A 16947-nucleotide genomic window follows, 5' to 3' on the forward strand; every position below is an offset into this window, starting at 1 on the left:
TATTTAGGCTAATCTAGTTGTGTCTTCAAGTCCACTAATCGTTTCTACAGTGTCTAATCACTGCTAATCTCAGTGTATTTTATTTCAGAAATTGTATTTTTCATCTGTAGTACAGAAGTTTCATTTGGTATGTTCCTCTCCATATATATATGTATATACGCACACATAAACATATAATAACATATGTAAATATACAAAAGCATACAAAGACATTAATATATGTGTTTTTTTGGTTCTTTTATGTTTGTATGGTTTTTAAATCCTTGAGCATATTTAAAATATAAAACTGTTTTAAAGTCATTGTCTATTAATCCCATCATTATCATTTATTGGTCTGTTTCTATTGATTGATTTCCTTCCTGATCTTTGAATGTCTAGTAGTTTTTGATTGGGTACCAGATAATGTGAATTATACATTGTTGAATTCTGGATTTTGTTCTATTCCTCTAAAGATTACTATTTTGGAATCATTCCCTGGTCTGTATTGTTTCTATAACTTCTGTATATTTCTGTAACTTTTTGTTTTCTTATTGCATATATTGTCAATACTTTGTTTAAATATTTCTTTCCCCAGTTGAGGGCAGAACCTGTGTTTTATTCATCCTGCATTTTATGGGTTAGGCTTGTGCCTGACATACTTGGACGTTGGTGGTAAAAAGCAGACTAGAGTGATCTCCCTAGAATGCATTTCTTATTACTTGTTATTACTCTTCTATCTAAACCTTTCAGTGAGTTCAGTTGCACTTTGGTTAAGTCTAAATTCTTGGCCTTTGCTTACCTCTGTAGTTTATATCTTATTTCTTAAATCTCTAAGTTTTGATTTGGTCACATCCTCACCCCTGCCAAAAAAAAAAAAAAAAAAAAAAAGACAAGAAACAGACATCTCACACACACACACACACACACACACACACAGCCATCCTATCTTTAGCCATATGCATCTATTTTCTCTTCCTCCAAGGCACCATATTTCTTACATTTAGATATTTATATTTGCTTTCTCTGTCTGTAACATACATTTTTTGGCCAATTTCTGTTTTTTTCTATCACAGTTTAAATGTCCCTTCTTAAAGGAAACCTTTTTGGGTCCCTCTCCTTCCCCCATCAGTGCCCTTCTGTGTGTTCCTGGGAGACCGTATTATAATTGCATATTTATTTTTGGCTTGTTTGATTTCCCATTAAGCTCAATGAGAGCCTCTCTTGACATCTTTTTTTTTAAATAATTTTTTAAATTACATTTTATTTATTTTTGATAGAGAGAGACAGAGCACAAGTGGGGGAGGGACAGAGAGAGAGGGAGACACAGAATCCGAAGCAGGCTCCAGGCTCCGAGCTCAAAGCTGTCAGAACAGAGCTGGACATGGGGCTCGAACTCACAAACCGCGAGATCATGACCTGAGCCGAAGTCGGACGCTCAACCGACTGAGCCAGCCAGGCGCCCCTTGACATCTCTTTTAAGATAGACTGTTTTAGTTTTCAGAACTTTATATTGTACAGAAAATTAATGTTCTCAGTTTTGTTCCTGATATTTTTTTAGCTCTGCCATTGTCATTTTAGCTCACTCCTCATTTTATCCTATTTATATTAATGTTTTTATTCTAGGATATGCCATTAGGGTTTCATTTTTACTGACATGTAATTCACTTACCATTAAATTCATTCTTTTAAAGTGTACAAATCAGTGGTTTTAGTAGATTTACAAGGTTGGCAAGCATCAGCACTAATTCAGAAACATTTTCTTCATACCATAGGGAAATTATATACTGTTTAACAGTTATGCCCCTTTGCCCCCAGCCCCTAGCAACCTCCAATCTACTTTGTCTCTATGCCTATTCTGCCTGTTTTGGATATTTCATGTAAATAGATTCATACAGGGGCACCTGGGTGGCTCAGTTGAGCATCCGACTCTTGATTTCTGCTCAGGTCATGGTCTCATGGTTTGTGGGTTAGAGTCCCATGTAGGGCTCTGCACTGACAGCGCTGAGCCTGCTTGCAGTTCTTTCTCACCTTCACTCTCTGCTCCTCCCTGGCTCATGCTCTCTCTCTGTCTCTCTCTCAAAAGATATAAACATTAAAAAAATCGATTCGGGGTGCCTGGGTGTCTCAGTCAGTTGGGTGTCTGACTTTGGCTCAGGTCATGCTCTCACAGTTCGTGGGTTCAAGCACCACATCAGGCTCTGTGCTGACAGCTCAGAGCCTGGAGCCTGCTTTGGATTCTGTGTCTCTATCTCTCTGTCCCTCCCCTGATCGTGCTCTGTCTCCGTCTCTCAAAAATAAATAAACATGAAAAAAAATGTTTTTAAGTAATAAAAAAATAGATTCATATGCTATGTGGCCTTTTGTGTCTGGCCTTTTTCACTTAGCATGATGTTTTCAGGGTTCATCCATTTGGTAGCATGTGTCAGTAGTTTATGGCTATATAATGTCTGTTTATCCATTCATTTTAATTAATTAAAATTTGGGTTGCTTCCACTTATTGGCTATTATGAATGATGCTGCTGTGAACATTTCTTTGCAAGTTACCATGTGAACATATGTTTTCAGTTGTCTTGGGCATATGCCTAGGAGAAGTGTTGGGTCGTATGTTCTCTGAGGAACTGCCAAAACTAGTCCGTAATTTTCTTGATAATTTTCACTTAGCCTGTAGGAGAATGAAGATTATAGTTCCAAGATTTAGTACTTCTTTCTAAGAATTGAGTTACTGTTAAGTTCTTCTAAAGAAAAAATTCATAGACTTGTTTATTGAATGTCTTGAGGAAAAATGTAAGAAGTTTTTCTCAGGTAAATTACTGCTGCCTAAGTAGGAGGTTAGTTACTGTGTTTTATAGAAATTCTTGAATTTTGTCATTATCAAATTGGAAGATCTGTTAATAGTGGTCCAGTAGGCCATAGGAATATATAATTTTCATAGATTAATATATTCTAATTGTTGGATTGTTTCTCTTACAGGGTTTTGACTCTGGGAGGAGGGCTGCCTTATTTGGAGCACCTTAATCTCTCTGGTTGTCTTACTGTAACTGGTGCAGGCTTGCAGGATTTGGTCTCAGCATGTCCTTCTCTAAACGATGAATACTTTTACTACTGTGACAACATTAACGGTAATGCCTTTTAATAATGAGATAATTTTGAAGGAATAGATTTAAAAAATTTTAGCAGTTCTGATAATTCTTAGGGTTTGTATTTAATTTTCTAGATTTGTAATTACCAAACTGTTTTACTTTCAGTGGTAGTCCTTTACATTTGATAAAATTAAAAAATCACATGTTTTCATTAATTAGCTCCTATAAAGGTAAGTTTTTCTTGCAGATGGGTATTTCAAATATCTGTCATGCCAGATTTTTGGAATATGTAGCAGTTTAATACATTCTTAAATGGTAAGTTGTAGAAATACTAAAATTCTTATAAAATTTTGGGAAACTCTTCTAGTGATGTAGCACTCATTAACAATTTAGATGTATTGATGTTCTAGATACACTGTTTTCTTAGGGATGATCACTCAGTTTTCTCGTGGGACAACTTTAAAAAATGCAGTTGGAAAAGGAGGACTTTGGTAATGGGAACCTTTTGGGGATCCTGGCTCTGGTTCCAAATCAATCTCATGGAAGTTTGAGGTGGGGTTGCCATGTGATATCGAAGAGGCTGAGTTGCTTTAGACCTGACTAAAATTCCTGTAGTGTTATGGAGATTGATTCCTGAACCTACTTTTAACAGTCATTAGATAAATACCTATTTTGATTGTTTTGTTTTTTTTTCTTAAACCTTCCCTACCCTGTGAGCCTGTTGACTATGTTTTTTCAAGGTATTCGATGCCCTTTTGGGCTTTTGATAGTCACTAGGAGAGACTGAAGTTTCTAGAAGCATATAAAAAGCTCCTCCTCAATTATTAGTAAGCAAATCACCGCCTGTATTTATAACTGGAAAAATATTTGTATAGCTCAGATTCTGCTGTGCACCTTTTTACACCATAAACTGTTCCTTGAAAGCCTGTGTCATCTTAAGATGACAGGAATATCAGCTGAGTTTCTCTCAGGGAGAACAATTGACAGGAGCCAGGAAGACTGGAGGAATGGTCTCTTTAATGACATACTTGTAGGCAGAGAAGTTAGCAAATTGCTATTTCTGGGAGATTAGATTTTCCTTAAATACATATAAAGAGACAGGAGATTGAAGCTCTTTTATTTGTGGAATCACATTGGTCACGCAGGAGATGACTTCCCTTGTTCTTGAAGTAGCAACACTAAATAGGAGCATTTCTCTGCCTTCAGTGTATAATCCAGGAATGGTGAGAATGAATGTCATTTTAGTTGCAGCCTCTAAGTGTACAACAAGTAAGTTTGATTGCTTCCATGAACAATTTGCTGCTTTTGTAGATGGCAGTGAATTTGAGATGGGAGATTTTTTTTTAATGCACGGCTGTTATTGTACATGCAGTGTTGTGCTTCCCAAGGTTTATAGGACATATTATGAAAGTAACCAGTAAGCAGTTATTTTTATAAGAAAACATTCTCATCTTTGTCTTGCACTTGAATTGTCCACAATTGATTTTAGCATAGGTTATGTTTGTGGGAATAAATGTCACAATTGAATTTGCTAGATTTGTTTTGGGGTATGTAGATGTTACAGGGTGGGGGAGATTGGATTTCAGTTCATTTTTATGATCTGCCTGCTTGTTTTGCATGTAAAGTTTTTTAAACTTCTTGAAATAATTTAGGTGATGGGGTGAAGTTAAATACTTAAAGTCTTTTGCATTTTGTTAGGATGTTAGAATTTATTTCATCTTAACTGGTTTTGAATATATAAATATTAAAGTGTTCCAAAGGAGCTGCTACATTCCTCTTGTTGAATGTGATTTTTTTTTTTTTTGATAAATGAGTGGTAATTTTCAATAAGTGAATTTTAATGAAGATATCTGACTTTGAAAGATTTGAAAGGAAACTGATAGTGTTTGTATAACCCAATATTAAGTCTCCCTTTACAGCTTCTTAAAACATAATTCGGGGGAAATGGAGATCCTTTAAAATTTATAGGATGACTTATCATATTAACTTGTGTTCCGGAGTTCTAGCCAGTTGCTCCTAAAGTAATCTTCTGATAGAATTTTTTCCTTAAAAGGACTTATGGACAACCTAGAAAGTGTTAGAATAAAAGTTGCATTGTATCCAGTTTTGCAAGATGACACCATTGATCCAGCCTCTTTTGCTACGACTCAATTTGTACAGTAAATATGTACTGACCACTTATGGGGTCCCCTTTTTATTATTTTTAATTTTTCAGAAAGTAGTTAATATGTTTTATATATGGTCTTAAGAATAATAGGGGGCATGTTTAGGTAATAGACTATTTTAAGTATTTGAGTAACATTTAAAAACGTAGTTGTCAAAAGAAAGCGTGCATAGTTAGCTACCAGCTCACTAACTAAAAGAAGTAAATACTGATAAACGATACTCATTAACTAAATAATGAGTGATAAGTAAAGCAGATGACCTAAGCACTGGCAGAGATTTTGGAGAAGATAAGTTAGTACCAGATATCCAAATAATACCTACTGCGAGCAAGACACTGTACTAAGCACTGATTAAAAAATGCCATTTTTATTCTTCTGAATGATTCCTCATGACATTTACATTTGTTATTTGATTGATAACGTTAAGATTTAAATATAAAAGAAGGCTTCTTCACCATAAGGTTTAAGACATTCTCTGTCATTTAACAAGTATTAAATGGAATTGCATAGTTTTGGAGCTCTGAAGAACACTTGGACAATGATAGCAAATAAACTTTTTGTACTTATCTGCATTTCCATGTCTGTATAATTTATGAATTAAGGTAGATTAGCTCATAGTTCTGGAGGTGACACAGTCTCAGATGATTTGCTTTCTTATGTTTCTAATTTAAGTTAAAGAGGAATTAAAGGTAAGTGAAGGTAAGTGCAGATATACAGCATAAATGATATACTTAAAATCCAGGAAAAAAAAATCAGTAATAAAAATTTGGGGAAATAACTATAGTTAACATTCTAGCTCTTTTTATCTAATATTTTAAAAATGCTTTCTTGTAAAATTTATTTTTTACCATGCATTTAAAAATTTAATAATGCCAATTTTATTTTCCTTGTTTATTATTCCTTTATGTAATTTAGCCTTTGTATATTATAATCATTTGAGTTTTCTGTTCTATATCAACATAGACATTTGCTGGTGATGAGTCAAATATTTAAAGGGAAACTGCCTTTGAGTTGTCAGTGTTTATGGAAGTGCAGCTGGCTGCTTGAGGTACTTGGCAAAATAATGTAGGAGGTATCTTAGTTAATATTTCTTTCTAATGCTGCCTCACTTTTTCTGCTGTCCATTTATTCCCTTTTCAAACAGTCCTGTGATGCTTAAGAGTCTCACTGTTAACTTTGGTTATGGTTTTCATGCTTTGGAAACTGCTCTTCTTTTCTGTTTACTACAATATGAGACTAACCAAAGTTAAAAACAGTGGTTATCTTTACTTTTGCTTTGCCCTAGGCCTTTAAATAGAATAAAATCTCCTCATGGTTGACATCACTTTCATAATTATTAGGATCAGACATCTGGTCTGTAACCTTAAGACGGGATTGTAGTTTTGAGATAGTAGTGTAGTTATTGTTTAAGTACCCACCACCTTCTCTAGATCGATCAATGCTTTGCTTTGCTTGCTTTCTCTTTCTTTCTTTCTTTCTTTCTTTCTTTCTTTCTTTCTTTCTTTCTTTCTTTCTTTCCTCCCTCCTTTCTTTCCTCCCTCCCTTTCTTTCCTCCCTCTCTTTCTTTCTTTCTTTCTTTCTTTCTTTCTTTCTTTCTTTCTCTCTCTCTCTCTCTCTCTGTCTTTCTCTCTCTCTCTCTTCCTTCCTTCCTTCCTTCCTTCCTTCCTTCCTTCCTTCAAGCAGGCATGAGTTGGGGAGGGACACAGGGAGAGGGACAATCCCAAGCAGGCTCTGAGCTGCTGGTACAAACCATCAGATCATGACCTGTGCTGAAACCCAGGAGTCAGATGCCCCACTGATTGAGGCACCCACACGCTGCAGATTCTACTTTTTGATTTGAAAACACTTACATATTAATTCTGTCTCTTCACTCTGTATACTTAGAATCCCATTGAAACTCAGATATTCCAGTGCATATTTGAAGGAGGGGGCACATCTTATATCAGTGTGAGTGGGGAATTTCTTTTGTGATGTTAATACGGAGATGCTGACAGATAAGCAGGGTTGGGTTACTTATGTATGGGACACACATTTTTCTTCCCCTGTTACCTCTAGTACCATCCTTTAGACTTTTGAGAGCAAAGAGTGACCCAGGTAGACCTGAAGCTGCTGAGCCTGTTTTTTTGGAGAGGATGGTGACCAGCTGTTTAGTATTTGGAAAGATAGGAATCTCTAGAAGAGCTTCCTTGATCCTGTTGGCCCCTTGGCAGCTCCCTTTTATTATTCCCTGCCTTAGAACTGTGCTTCACTTGCGTTGCTTTCATCCAGCACTTCCGATTTTCCCCAGGCCATTGTTGAATTCAGCATGAAGTTTCTTCCTTACCTTTCTGTCCTTTTAAAAAATAGGAATATGGAAATTTTAAAGTATTTTAGGGAGTTTTAGTTGGAAAGTTGTCTTAAAATCTCCAAGTCTCTTTCCTCTTATTTCTCCCTTTTAAAGACTCTAGAGTAGAATTACATACTGAAAAATACGTTTTTGCAGAATCCACCAGTTTAAGCATTTCATCCTAGGACTGCATGTCAGGCAGGGCCATGGTAGTGAGGCGGGAGATTGGCTCTTGATGATCGGTAGTAGGTGATTGGCAAGCAGAGCAGGAACGAGTGTTTTATGGGGTGAGGAAAGACGAGCTAGGAAAAGGTGGCACGGGGAAACGCTGCAAATCTGTTCAGAAGGAAAACTTGGTCAAAGGTTGTGGGAGAAGAGTTTCTAATACATATCTGATAATATGTTCTAGGACGTTTGGTTTTGGTTAAGATGGCTAACCTGGAGTCTTGTTTTCAGGGAAAATAATAACAAAATGCTGCTTTGTGAATTTTAAATATTTGACACACTGAACTTTTCATTTTTTAAAATAGAACAGATTTTAATTTTGATTAAATAAAAAATGGGCTTGTAATTCAATTTTATATTTGAGATAATTTTAAACTTTTTGTTAGGAAAAATTTTAAACATATAAACATGGAATAATACAATGAAGCCTCATGTGTTACTGACTTTGGCAGTTATAAACGTGTGACCGATCTTCTGCTGTATTAGCATTGCCCGCTCCCATACCTGTGCCCCACATTGCAGGCATCACCTCTGTTTTAAAATTAAACATAAGTATTTGAAAATAAATGAAGTCCTAACCCATTGCAGTCCCACATATGCTGGTAAAGTTCATTAGTTTCTTTTCTTAAAGATGCGTTATTTCCATATTGAAATCCATAAACATTATACTTCATTGATTGTATATCCAAAGAAGTGTGCCCTTGGTATTTTGCGTATGCCATTTTGGGACTACAAGGAAAAGTTAAATTCTGGGAAATAAGTGTTTTGTGTGTTTTGATGCAAGCAGTCTTTTTCTTATGTTGATGTTAACATAAATGCCTTCTTTTGCAGTGGATTACTACTCTATTATTTCATCTGTTTCTTTGATGTTTCTTTAAAGTTTATTTATTTATTTTGAGAGAGAAAGGGAGAGAGTGTGCACGCAAGTGGGCAAAGGGCAGGGAGAGAGAGAATCCCAAGCAGGCTCCACACTGCCACTGCAGAGCTTGATGCGGGGCTCGAACCTATGAAACATGAGATCATGACCTGAGCCGAAGTCAGACGCTTAACCGACTGAGACACCCTGGCGCCATTTATTTACTTTTGAGAGAGAGAGCGAGAGAGTGTGTGCACGTGTTTAAGCAGGGGAGGGGTTGGAGAAAGAGAGCAAAGAGAGAAAGAAAATCCCAAGCAGGCTCTGGACTAGTGTAGAGCCAGACATGGGGCTTGAACTCACAAACTGTGACCTGAAATCAAGAACCTGAGCCGAAATCAAGAGTTGGATGCTTAACCAACTGAGCCACCCAGGTGCCCTGCATTGCTACTTTAAAAAACAGATTGCTATTTTAAAAAACAAAACAAAGCTTATTTGAAATATGTTTCTGAGTTGAACTAGATATCAATCCAGAATACTGTGATTTTTCAGTTATCCATTTGACATAGTGTATACAATTACATAGTGTATGGTCTGTACATATCACAAATAACAAATGCAAGTATTTTGGTTTTTTTCATGGTGCAGACCTACTGAAAGGCTTTGGTATAGTTAAAACATCCTTTTGCACATTTGCCTGCCTTTATGAAAACTATGATTCATTCAAAGAACTTAACTTTTGTGTATGTGCCATGATATGTCTCCTTTGATATTTCTCACTCTGGGCTGTGTTCCCTAATGGATCTTTTATCTAGTGTTTGGGTAGTGTAATGTGACTGGAATAAAATGTCAGTTACTCCACAGTGTTTTATTTTTCTTTCTAATTGAGTCACAGGTTTTATTATGTCTTAGATATGTTTATTTAGCTAATCATTGATTATATACTTAATTCTGGAAGATAATTTCACGTAACTCTCACCATTTGTTTTGCTACAGATGTTAAATAAAAATAAGGAGAACGTGTTCAGTCTATGTCTATATAGTTTATTTAAGTTTCGAATATAATGTTTACTGTAATTGCTGAATAGTGGATTCTTTAGCTGATGTATTTGGATGGGGCTGTTTTTGTCTTAATTATATTTCTAGGAAGGATGTTGACAGTTTAAGAAATCTGTTGTTAAGTTACCCTACAACATTACTTCTGTGGGTTATCTTTTTGTCTTAGATTTTTATTTTGTAAGATTGTTGCCAAAACAATTATTTCTTTCCCTTCTTTCCTATAGATTTTGGACCAGTTAAAGTAGAACTGCTGTTGGCTATTTTTGTGTCTAATTTTTTATACAATCATTGGGACATTTTATTTCTATGTTATACATGGATTGCTAGTAAAAAAAAGTCAGATGTCTTAGCTCTTTCACGTGATCTCTAAGAAATTCCTCCTTTCACACTTTTCTGTTTTTATACAGGTCCTCATGCTGATACCGCCAGCGGATGCCAGAATTTGCAGTGTGGTTTTCGAGCCTGCTGCCGCTCTGGCGAATGACCCTTGACTCCTGATCTTTGTCTACTTCATTTAGCTGAGCAGGCTTCCTTTCATGCACTTTACTTATAGCACATTTCTTGTGTTAACCATCCCTTTTTGAGTGTGACTTGTTTTGGCCCCATGTCTTACAGCCTCAGAAATCTTAACTTACCAGTGAATTGTACAGTGTTGTTTCTCTTGCAATCATATTTTTGTTTTAGAAAGGGATTAGATCTTTTCATAAGGGTGAGAACAGTTTTATTGGTTTTCTTTTAAATGGAATGCTTTGAAAAGAATGTCACTAATGCCATGCCATTTGGAGTATTTTTTAGATTAATTTGAGTTTTAAAGTCAATGGGGGTTATTGGTTCTCTTTATATATAAACACTGTACCAAGCTTTGCAGATCCTTTCAAACATACATTTCTGAAGTTTTATTTTCAAAGATAGCACATTTTGAAAACCAGTCTTTTTTTCCCCATGTTTCCTTTATTTGAACAATTCTCAGAGGGCCAATTCAAACATACCCATATATAAGGTTCCTTAAGATAATAGAATAAATTGGCTTCTTGGTGTTAGCTCAGTGAGCTAGCAAAGTACCAATGTATTTGTATTTGCTTTCTTCAGATACTCCTGGTTCCTACCACTGTCCCTAAATTGTCAAATTTGGAAGGGATTTTTAAAAATTCCACAATCCTTTGAAGAAATGTATCAATAAAATTTACTTTGAGGACTTTACCAAATAATTTTTTGGTGTTTTGATTTTATTAGAAATCTCAATTCACATTTACATTAGTCTAAAATAAGATTAAATATTTTGTTTTGAGCTCCCATGAAGTCATGATCCTGGCAGTTTTAGACAGATACCTAATTTTGTTGAGCTGAATGGTCTTTTTTGAAATTATTTGTGCAGTAGCCAGAATTTGTGTATGCCTATCTCCATTGCTGTGTGAAAAGACAGTGGGAGTGGGAACCTATCATTCAGAAAAACACGTATTGAATCAGTTTTTTAAAAAATGTTTATTTTTGAGAGAGAGAGAAAGAGTGCTTGAGCAAGCATGAGCAGGGGAGGGGCAAAGAGGAGGGGGCGGGGTGGACAGAGGATCCCAAGCAAGCTCTGTGCTGACAGCAGAGAGCCCGATGTGGGGCTTGAACTAATGAACTGTGAGATCATGACCTGAGCCGAGGTTGGACGCTTAACTGACTGAGTTCCCCAGGTGCCCCTGAATCAGTTTTCTGTAATGTGCTGTATAATGTTGTGTCCAAAAAAGAACAGTCGGCAGCATGCCATCCATCTGCTGTTGGAAATACATGCAAATCTGTGGAAGAGGAAGCAGTCTTGCAGTCTTGTTACTTGTGGTCCCAGGCGTTCTTTTGTTTGTTTTATTGAAGGACAGGAGGACTAGGAAAGATACAAACTACGGCAGACAGATTTCAGTTCAGGTGAAGAGAAGACTATTTTAGACAGCAGTCTAAAGATGAAGGAAGAATCATTTGATGAGAAATCCACCCATTCTTTTAAGTCTCACTATCATTTGAATTAAACATGGCAGGGGAGACCCACCTCTTGGGGCGTGGCTATGATAATGACTCCGAAGTTTCCCATCTTGTCAGGGTTCTCTCCTTGTGTCACAGCTGACACTTGCAAAATGTTTCTTGCATGTAGGAAAAGACAGCTGTGTAAGCAGACCATCTTGTTTGAGCTTGTACCTCTTAGGTGGTTCCGTGGCACCTAGTCACCTCCTTTAGAAGTCTGGCCTAAGCACAAAGAAGTGACTTCTTGATTCCCTTAGCTTGAAAGGAAATCTGAGCTTAACAGGATCTGAAGTGTTATTTTGTAAGGTTGATTCTCTTGTAGTTACTGTATTTTTATTTCCTTAAGTGTTTAATAAACCTGATTTGAGCAGTTCCCATCGGGGACCATTTCAGTAAAACAAACTACGAGAATTCTTCTGGAGTGAGTCCATCCAACCCCAACTGCATCTTGTCTGTATTTACATGAATCGTAAGTAAAATTACTCCTCTGGACTCCTGGCCCTGAGTAATCGAGTGATGAGTAAAGTTTATCCTCCATGTAACCACAGAACAGTATACTATTTGGGGAGGAGAAATTTTGATAACACTTATGGGAGAAAATCATGATTCATTGTTTCAGAACTTGACTTAAATGTTATCCTTTTCAGTTAATTAATTTGAGCGGCTAATTTCCTCAGGGGTACCAGGTAATTGAGGTGTCTCCCTTTGTCCTGTGCTTCTTGATATTAGCAAACCATTAAATAGGCCTTGGCAGTCTTGGACTAAATGGACTTCGGTGTGTCAGCACACTGTTATATGGAGACTCACTGTTTTCCTACTCTACCTCTCCTTTAGTTGCATGGGGAGATAGACAGCATAAGTTATATCTAATTTTTATACATTAACTTCAGGGGATACTTATTTAGTATTTGACGAAACACTGTATATACTTGTTTTACATTTACCTTGGGTTTTGTAATTGATTTCACGAATTATTGGGACTGTTCATTCTTAGAATAAAATACAAGTTAATGTAAAATGCCTTGGGGTGCCTGACATCAGGTGCTCAGTCAGTGCTGGGTGGTGGTCTAAGTACCTATACTTACATATACTGACTTGTTTAAACAGTGCAACGAAGTAAGTCATGTGATCATTTTGATCTTATGGGGAAAATAAGTAGGAGAGGGGTTAACTTGTCCGTGGATTACCCTGGTAATGACCATTAGGGGTCAGTCTTTGAACTCTCCCTTAAGAGTTCATAGTTGAGTTATCAGGGGCCTGTAAATACATAAGTGATATAATTTGATAGAGGAAGGCATAAGGGAGTAAAGCAAAAGGTGAAAGTTTTTCCTTAATTGGTCCCTCTTTATTTTTATTTATTTATTTATTTTTTAAGTGATTCCAGCTAATCACTGGTTCTCAACTGGAGGCAGTTTATCCCACAGAGGACATTACACAACATCTGGAAACATGTTTGGTTGTCACATCTTGGCAGAGTTGGCAAGAAGGGATGCAACTGGCATCTAGTGGGGAGGGGCCAGGGGTGCTGCTAAACATCCTCTGATGAACAGGTCAGCCCTCCGCAGCCACACACTACTTGGCCCAGAATGTCAGTAGTGCTTCTGCTGAGAAATCCTGCTTTATGTATTTCTGTTTTGTGTGCATCTTTCCATGTTAGCACATACATTTAATACCTTTAAAAATTTTTTTAAATGTTTTTAATTTTTGTTAAAAATTTTTTAAAGTTTATTTAGTTTTAGAGAGAGAGCGCATCTGCACAAGCTGGGGAGAGATAGAGAGGGAGACAGAACCCGAAGCAGTCTCCAGGCTCTGAGCTGTCAGCGCAGACCCCACATGGGGCTCGAACTCCCAGAATGCGAGATCCTGACCTGAGCCAGAGTCAGATAGCTGAAGTCAGATGCTCAACCAACTGAGCCACCCCGTTGCCCCTTAATGTTTATTTTTGAGAGAGAGAGTGCAAGCGGGGCCGGGGCAGAGAGAGAGGGAGACCAAGGATCTGAAGTGGGCTCTGTGCTGACAGCAGAGAGCCTGATGCAGAGCTTCAACTCATGAACCGGGAGATCGTGACTTGAGCCGAAGTCTGATGCTTAACAGACTAAGCCCCCCAGGCACCCCTACCTTTAATCCTTTTAATGGCTTACTGTAGTAGTGTCTGTGTCTGTCTTAGTCTCTTTGGGTTGTTATAACAGTGGTGGGTGGCTTAAACATTTATTTCTCATATATTTGGAGGCTGGGAAGTCCAGGGTTAGTTAAGGTGCTGGCAGATCTGGTTTCTGGTAAGGGCTGTTTTTCTGGTGTGCAGACCACCCTCTTCTCATTGTATCCACACATGGTCTAAAGAAAGGAAGCAGACTCTCCTCTCTCATGATGGTGTTCATCCCAACACAGGGCCTCCACTCTCATAACCTCCCAGAGGACCTATCTCCAAATACCATTACATAGGGGATTTGGGTTTCTTTTTTTTTTTTTTTTCTTTTTTTTTAATTTTTTTTTATGAAATTTATTGACAAATTGGTTTCCATACAACACCCAGTGCTCATCCCAAAAGGTGCCCTCCTCAATACCCATCACCCACCCTCTCCTCCCTCCCACCCCCCATCAACCCTCAGTTTGTTCTCAGTTTTTAACAGTCTCTTATGCTTTGGCTCTCTCCCATTCTAACCTCTTTTTTTTTTTTTTCCTTCCCCTCCCCCATGGGTTCCTGTTAAGTTTCTCAGGATCCACATAAGAGTGAAACCATATGGTATCTGTCTTTCTCTGTATGGCTTATTTCACTTAGCATCACACTCTCCAGTTCCATCCACGTTGCTACAAAAGGCCATATTTCATTTTTTCTCATTGCCACGTAATATTCCATTGTGTATATAAACCACAATTTCTTTATCCATTCATCAGTTGATGGACATTTAGGCTCTTTCCATAATTTGGCTATTGTTGAGAGTGCTGCTATGAACATTGGGGTACAAGTGGCCCTATGCATCAGTACTCCTGTATCCCTTGGATAAATTCCTAGCAGTGCTATTGCTGGGTCATAGGGTAGGTCTATTTTTAATTTTCTGAGGAACCTCCACACTGCTTTCCAGAGTGGCTGCACCAATTTGCATTCCCACCAACAGTGCAAGAGGGTTCCTGTTTCTCCACATCCTCTCCAGCATCTATAGTCTCCTGATTTGTTCATTTTGGCCACTCTGACTGGCGTGAGGTGATACCTGAGTGTGGTTTTGATTTGTATTTCCCTGATAAGGAGCGACGTTGAACATCTTTTCATGTGCCTGTTGGCCATCCGGATGTCTTCTTTAGAGAAGTGTCTATTCATGTTTTCTGCCCATTTCTTCACTGGGTTATTTGTTTTTCGGGTGTGGAGTTTGGTGAGCTCTTTATAGATTTTGGATACTAGCCCTTTGTCCGATATGTCATTTGCGAATATCTTTTCCCATTCCGTTGGTTGCCTTTTAGTTTTGTTGGTTGTTTCCTTTGCTGTGCAGAAGCTTTTTATCTTCATAAGGTCCCAGTAATTCACTTTTGCTTTTAATTCCCTTGCCTTTGGGGATGTGTCGAGTAAGAGATTGCTACGGCTGAGGTCAGAGAGGTCTTTTCCTGCTTTCTCCTCTAAGGTTTTGATGGTTTCCTGTCTCACATTCAGGTCCTTTATCCATTTTGAGTTTATTTTTGTGAATGGTGTGAGAAAGTGGTCTAGTTTCAACCTTCTGCATGTTGCTGTCCAGTTCTCCCAGCACCATTTGTTAAAGAGGCTGTCTTTTTTCCATTGGATGTTCTTTCCTGCTTTGTGAAAGATGAGTTGGCCATACGTTTGTGGGTCTAGTTCTGGGGTTTCTATTCTATTCCATTGGTCTATGTGTCTGTTTTTGTGCCAGGGATTTGGGTTTCAAGACAGGAATTTTGTGGGATCACAAATGTTCGGTCCATAGCCATGTCTTAATTTCTTAAATGGCTTCACTTTTGGTGCATGTTTAAGTATATTTCTTTTTTCCCCCCTAAAATACTATATTGCTTCAGTAGGAGTGTGTGTGTGCGTGTGTGCACATTTGTGTACTTGTGCATGTTTGCTCAGTATTTCTGTAGGATAAGGTCTTAAGGTAGTTGGCATTAAACATAAAAACTCCGTATTGCAAAGCTTTTCCTCTTTCCCCCAGAAAAGTTGTGTTGTTTTGCTGGATCTTAAAAGTGTAATGGTATTCTGCTGGACAGGCAAAGAGGAAGGGCTTTCCAAGTGGAAGGTAAGCACAGTGGCATAGGTAGGAAGCCTATTAGTGTGAGGGGAACTGTGGGTAGCCTGAATTGAATTGAGGGTCAGGGTGGCAGAAGGCAAGACAGACTACTAAATAAAAACATTTATTTTGAAAATGATCATTTTCATTATTTACAAATAATTTCTTCCTTCTGATGTGATCAATATCACGTAAGATTATTGTCCTATGAAATAGTTTCTACATGATATAAAAAGTATACGATGAAAAAAGTTACCTGTTGCGTATGAGAGAGGCAACATAGATCCAAACAGACAAAACATTTTTGGGGTATGGGTGGATATATACAGCTAAAGCAAATTCAACATTAGGAACATCAATATTATGTACTCCAGTGCTATATACTGCTTCAATTAAAGGCTTCAGTTCAGAATAGGGCATGTGAAGGGGAAATCCAGAGAACTGAAGGAAAAAAAACACAACCAAGATTTGTAGTCATTAGTGAAGCTTGAAGATTTCATTGTATTTTTTCTTCATGTAAACATACGCTATTCTTAATTCTCTTGTCTTCTTCTGCATCCCAAAGTCACTTGTTTAGTTCTGCTCTTCTATTCAACTATATATTAGCAATACAGAAAATGGAGAGGGGCCAGATGGCTCTTTTGTTTAGTTGCTAGTATATTGGTGTATAAGACAGCTGTTAGCACCCAGCCACCCTCCACTTCCTTTCCCTCTGCCTGATAGCCCCGAGTTTGTGTGGTAACCCATGTGTTTCCAGGGACCTGGATTCAGCTAATCAACACTCTTTTCCTGTGGCCACACTGATCTGTCAAAGTGAGTCTCAGGAAACTGGATAGGAATAATGGCACACAGATGCTCTCGCCTGCTCTGCACAGTGTGCGTGCAGACATGAGTCCTGCCCTGGAGCTGTTCCGCTATTGGATACCATGAAAACAGCGAGCCCAACACCGCTGCGCGGTGGAGGGCAGGGTGGAAAGACTTCAAGAAGACTGGTGCACTCTGATACTGTGACTTAAATAAGCCAATGAATTCT

General features: G+C 37.8%; 2 protein-coding genes across 12 annotated transcripts in view; one reads left to right on the top strand and one right to left on the bottom strand.

Moving 5' to 3' along the window:
• Positions 1–10887, top strand: part of FBXL5 (F-box and leucine rich repeat protein 5) — a 46845-nt gene extending 35958 nt beyond the window's left edge. For both annotated transcript variants that reach the window (XM_047855030.1, XM_047855031.1), the window contains exons 10-11: positions 2950–3098; positions 10095–10887. In XM_047855030.1, coding sequence (XP_047710986.1) covers positions 2950–3098; positions 10095–10171 — 226 coding nt within the window. In that variant the 3' untranslated portion in view covers positions 10172–10887. The remainder of the gene's footprint in view (positions 1–2949; positions 3099–10094) is intronic.
• The window catches only part of CC2D2A (coiled-coil and C2 domain containing 2A), a 176324-nt gene that overhangs the window by 7883 nt on the left and 151494 nt on the right, over positions 1–16947 (bottom strand). For 7 of the 10 annotated variants that reach the window (XM_047855028.1, XM_047855025.1, XM_047855026.1 and 4 more), the window contains one exon: positions 15740–16355. The exons of the other annotated variants lie outside the window; for them this stretch is intronic. In XM_047855028.1, coding sequence (XP_047710984.1) covers positions 16167–16355 — 189 coding nt within the window. In that variant the 3' untranslated portion in view covers positions 15740–16166. Of the gene's footprint in view, positions 1–15739; positions 16356–16947 lie in introns of those variants that run through there. 10 annotated transcript variants of the gene reach the window in all.

The sequence above is a fragment of the Prionailurus viverrinus genome, chromosome B1, assembly GCF_022837055.1.
Source record: "Prionailurus viverrinus isolate Anna chromosome B1, UM_Priviv_1.0, whole genome shotgun sequence".
Classification (NCBI taxonomy): domain Eukaryota; kingdom Metazoa; phylum Chordata; class Mammalia; order Carnivora; family Felidae; genus Prionailurus; species Prionailurus viverrinus.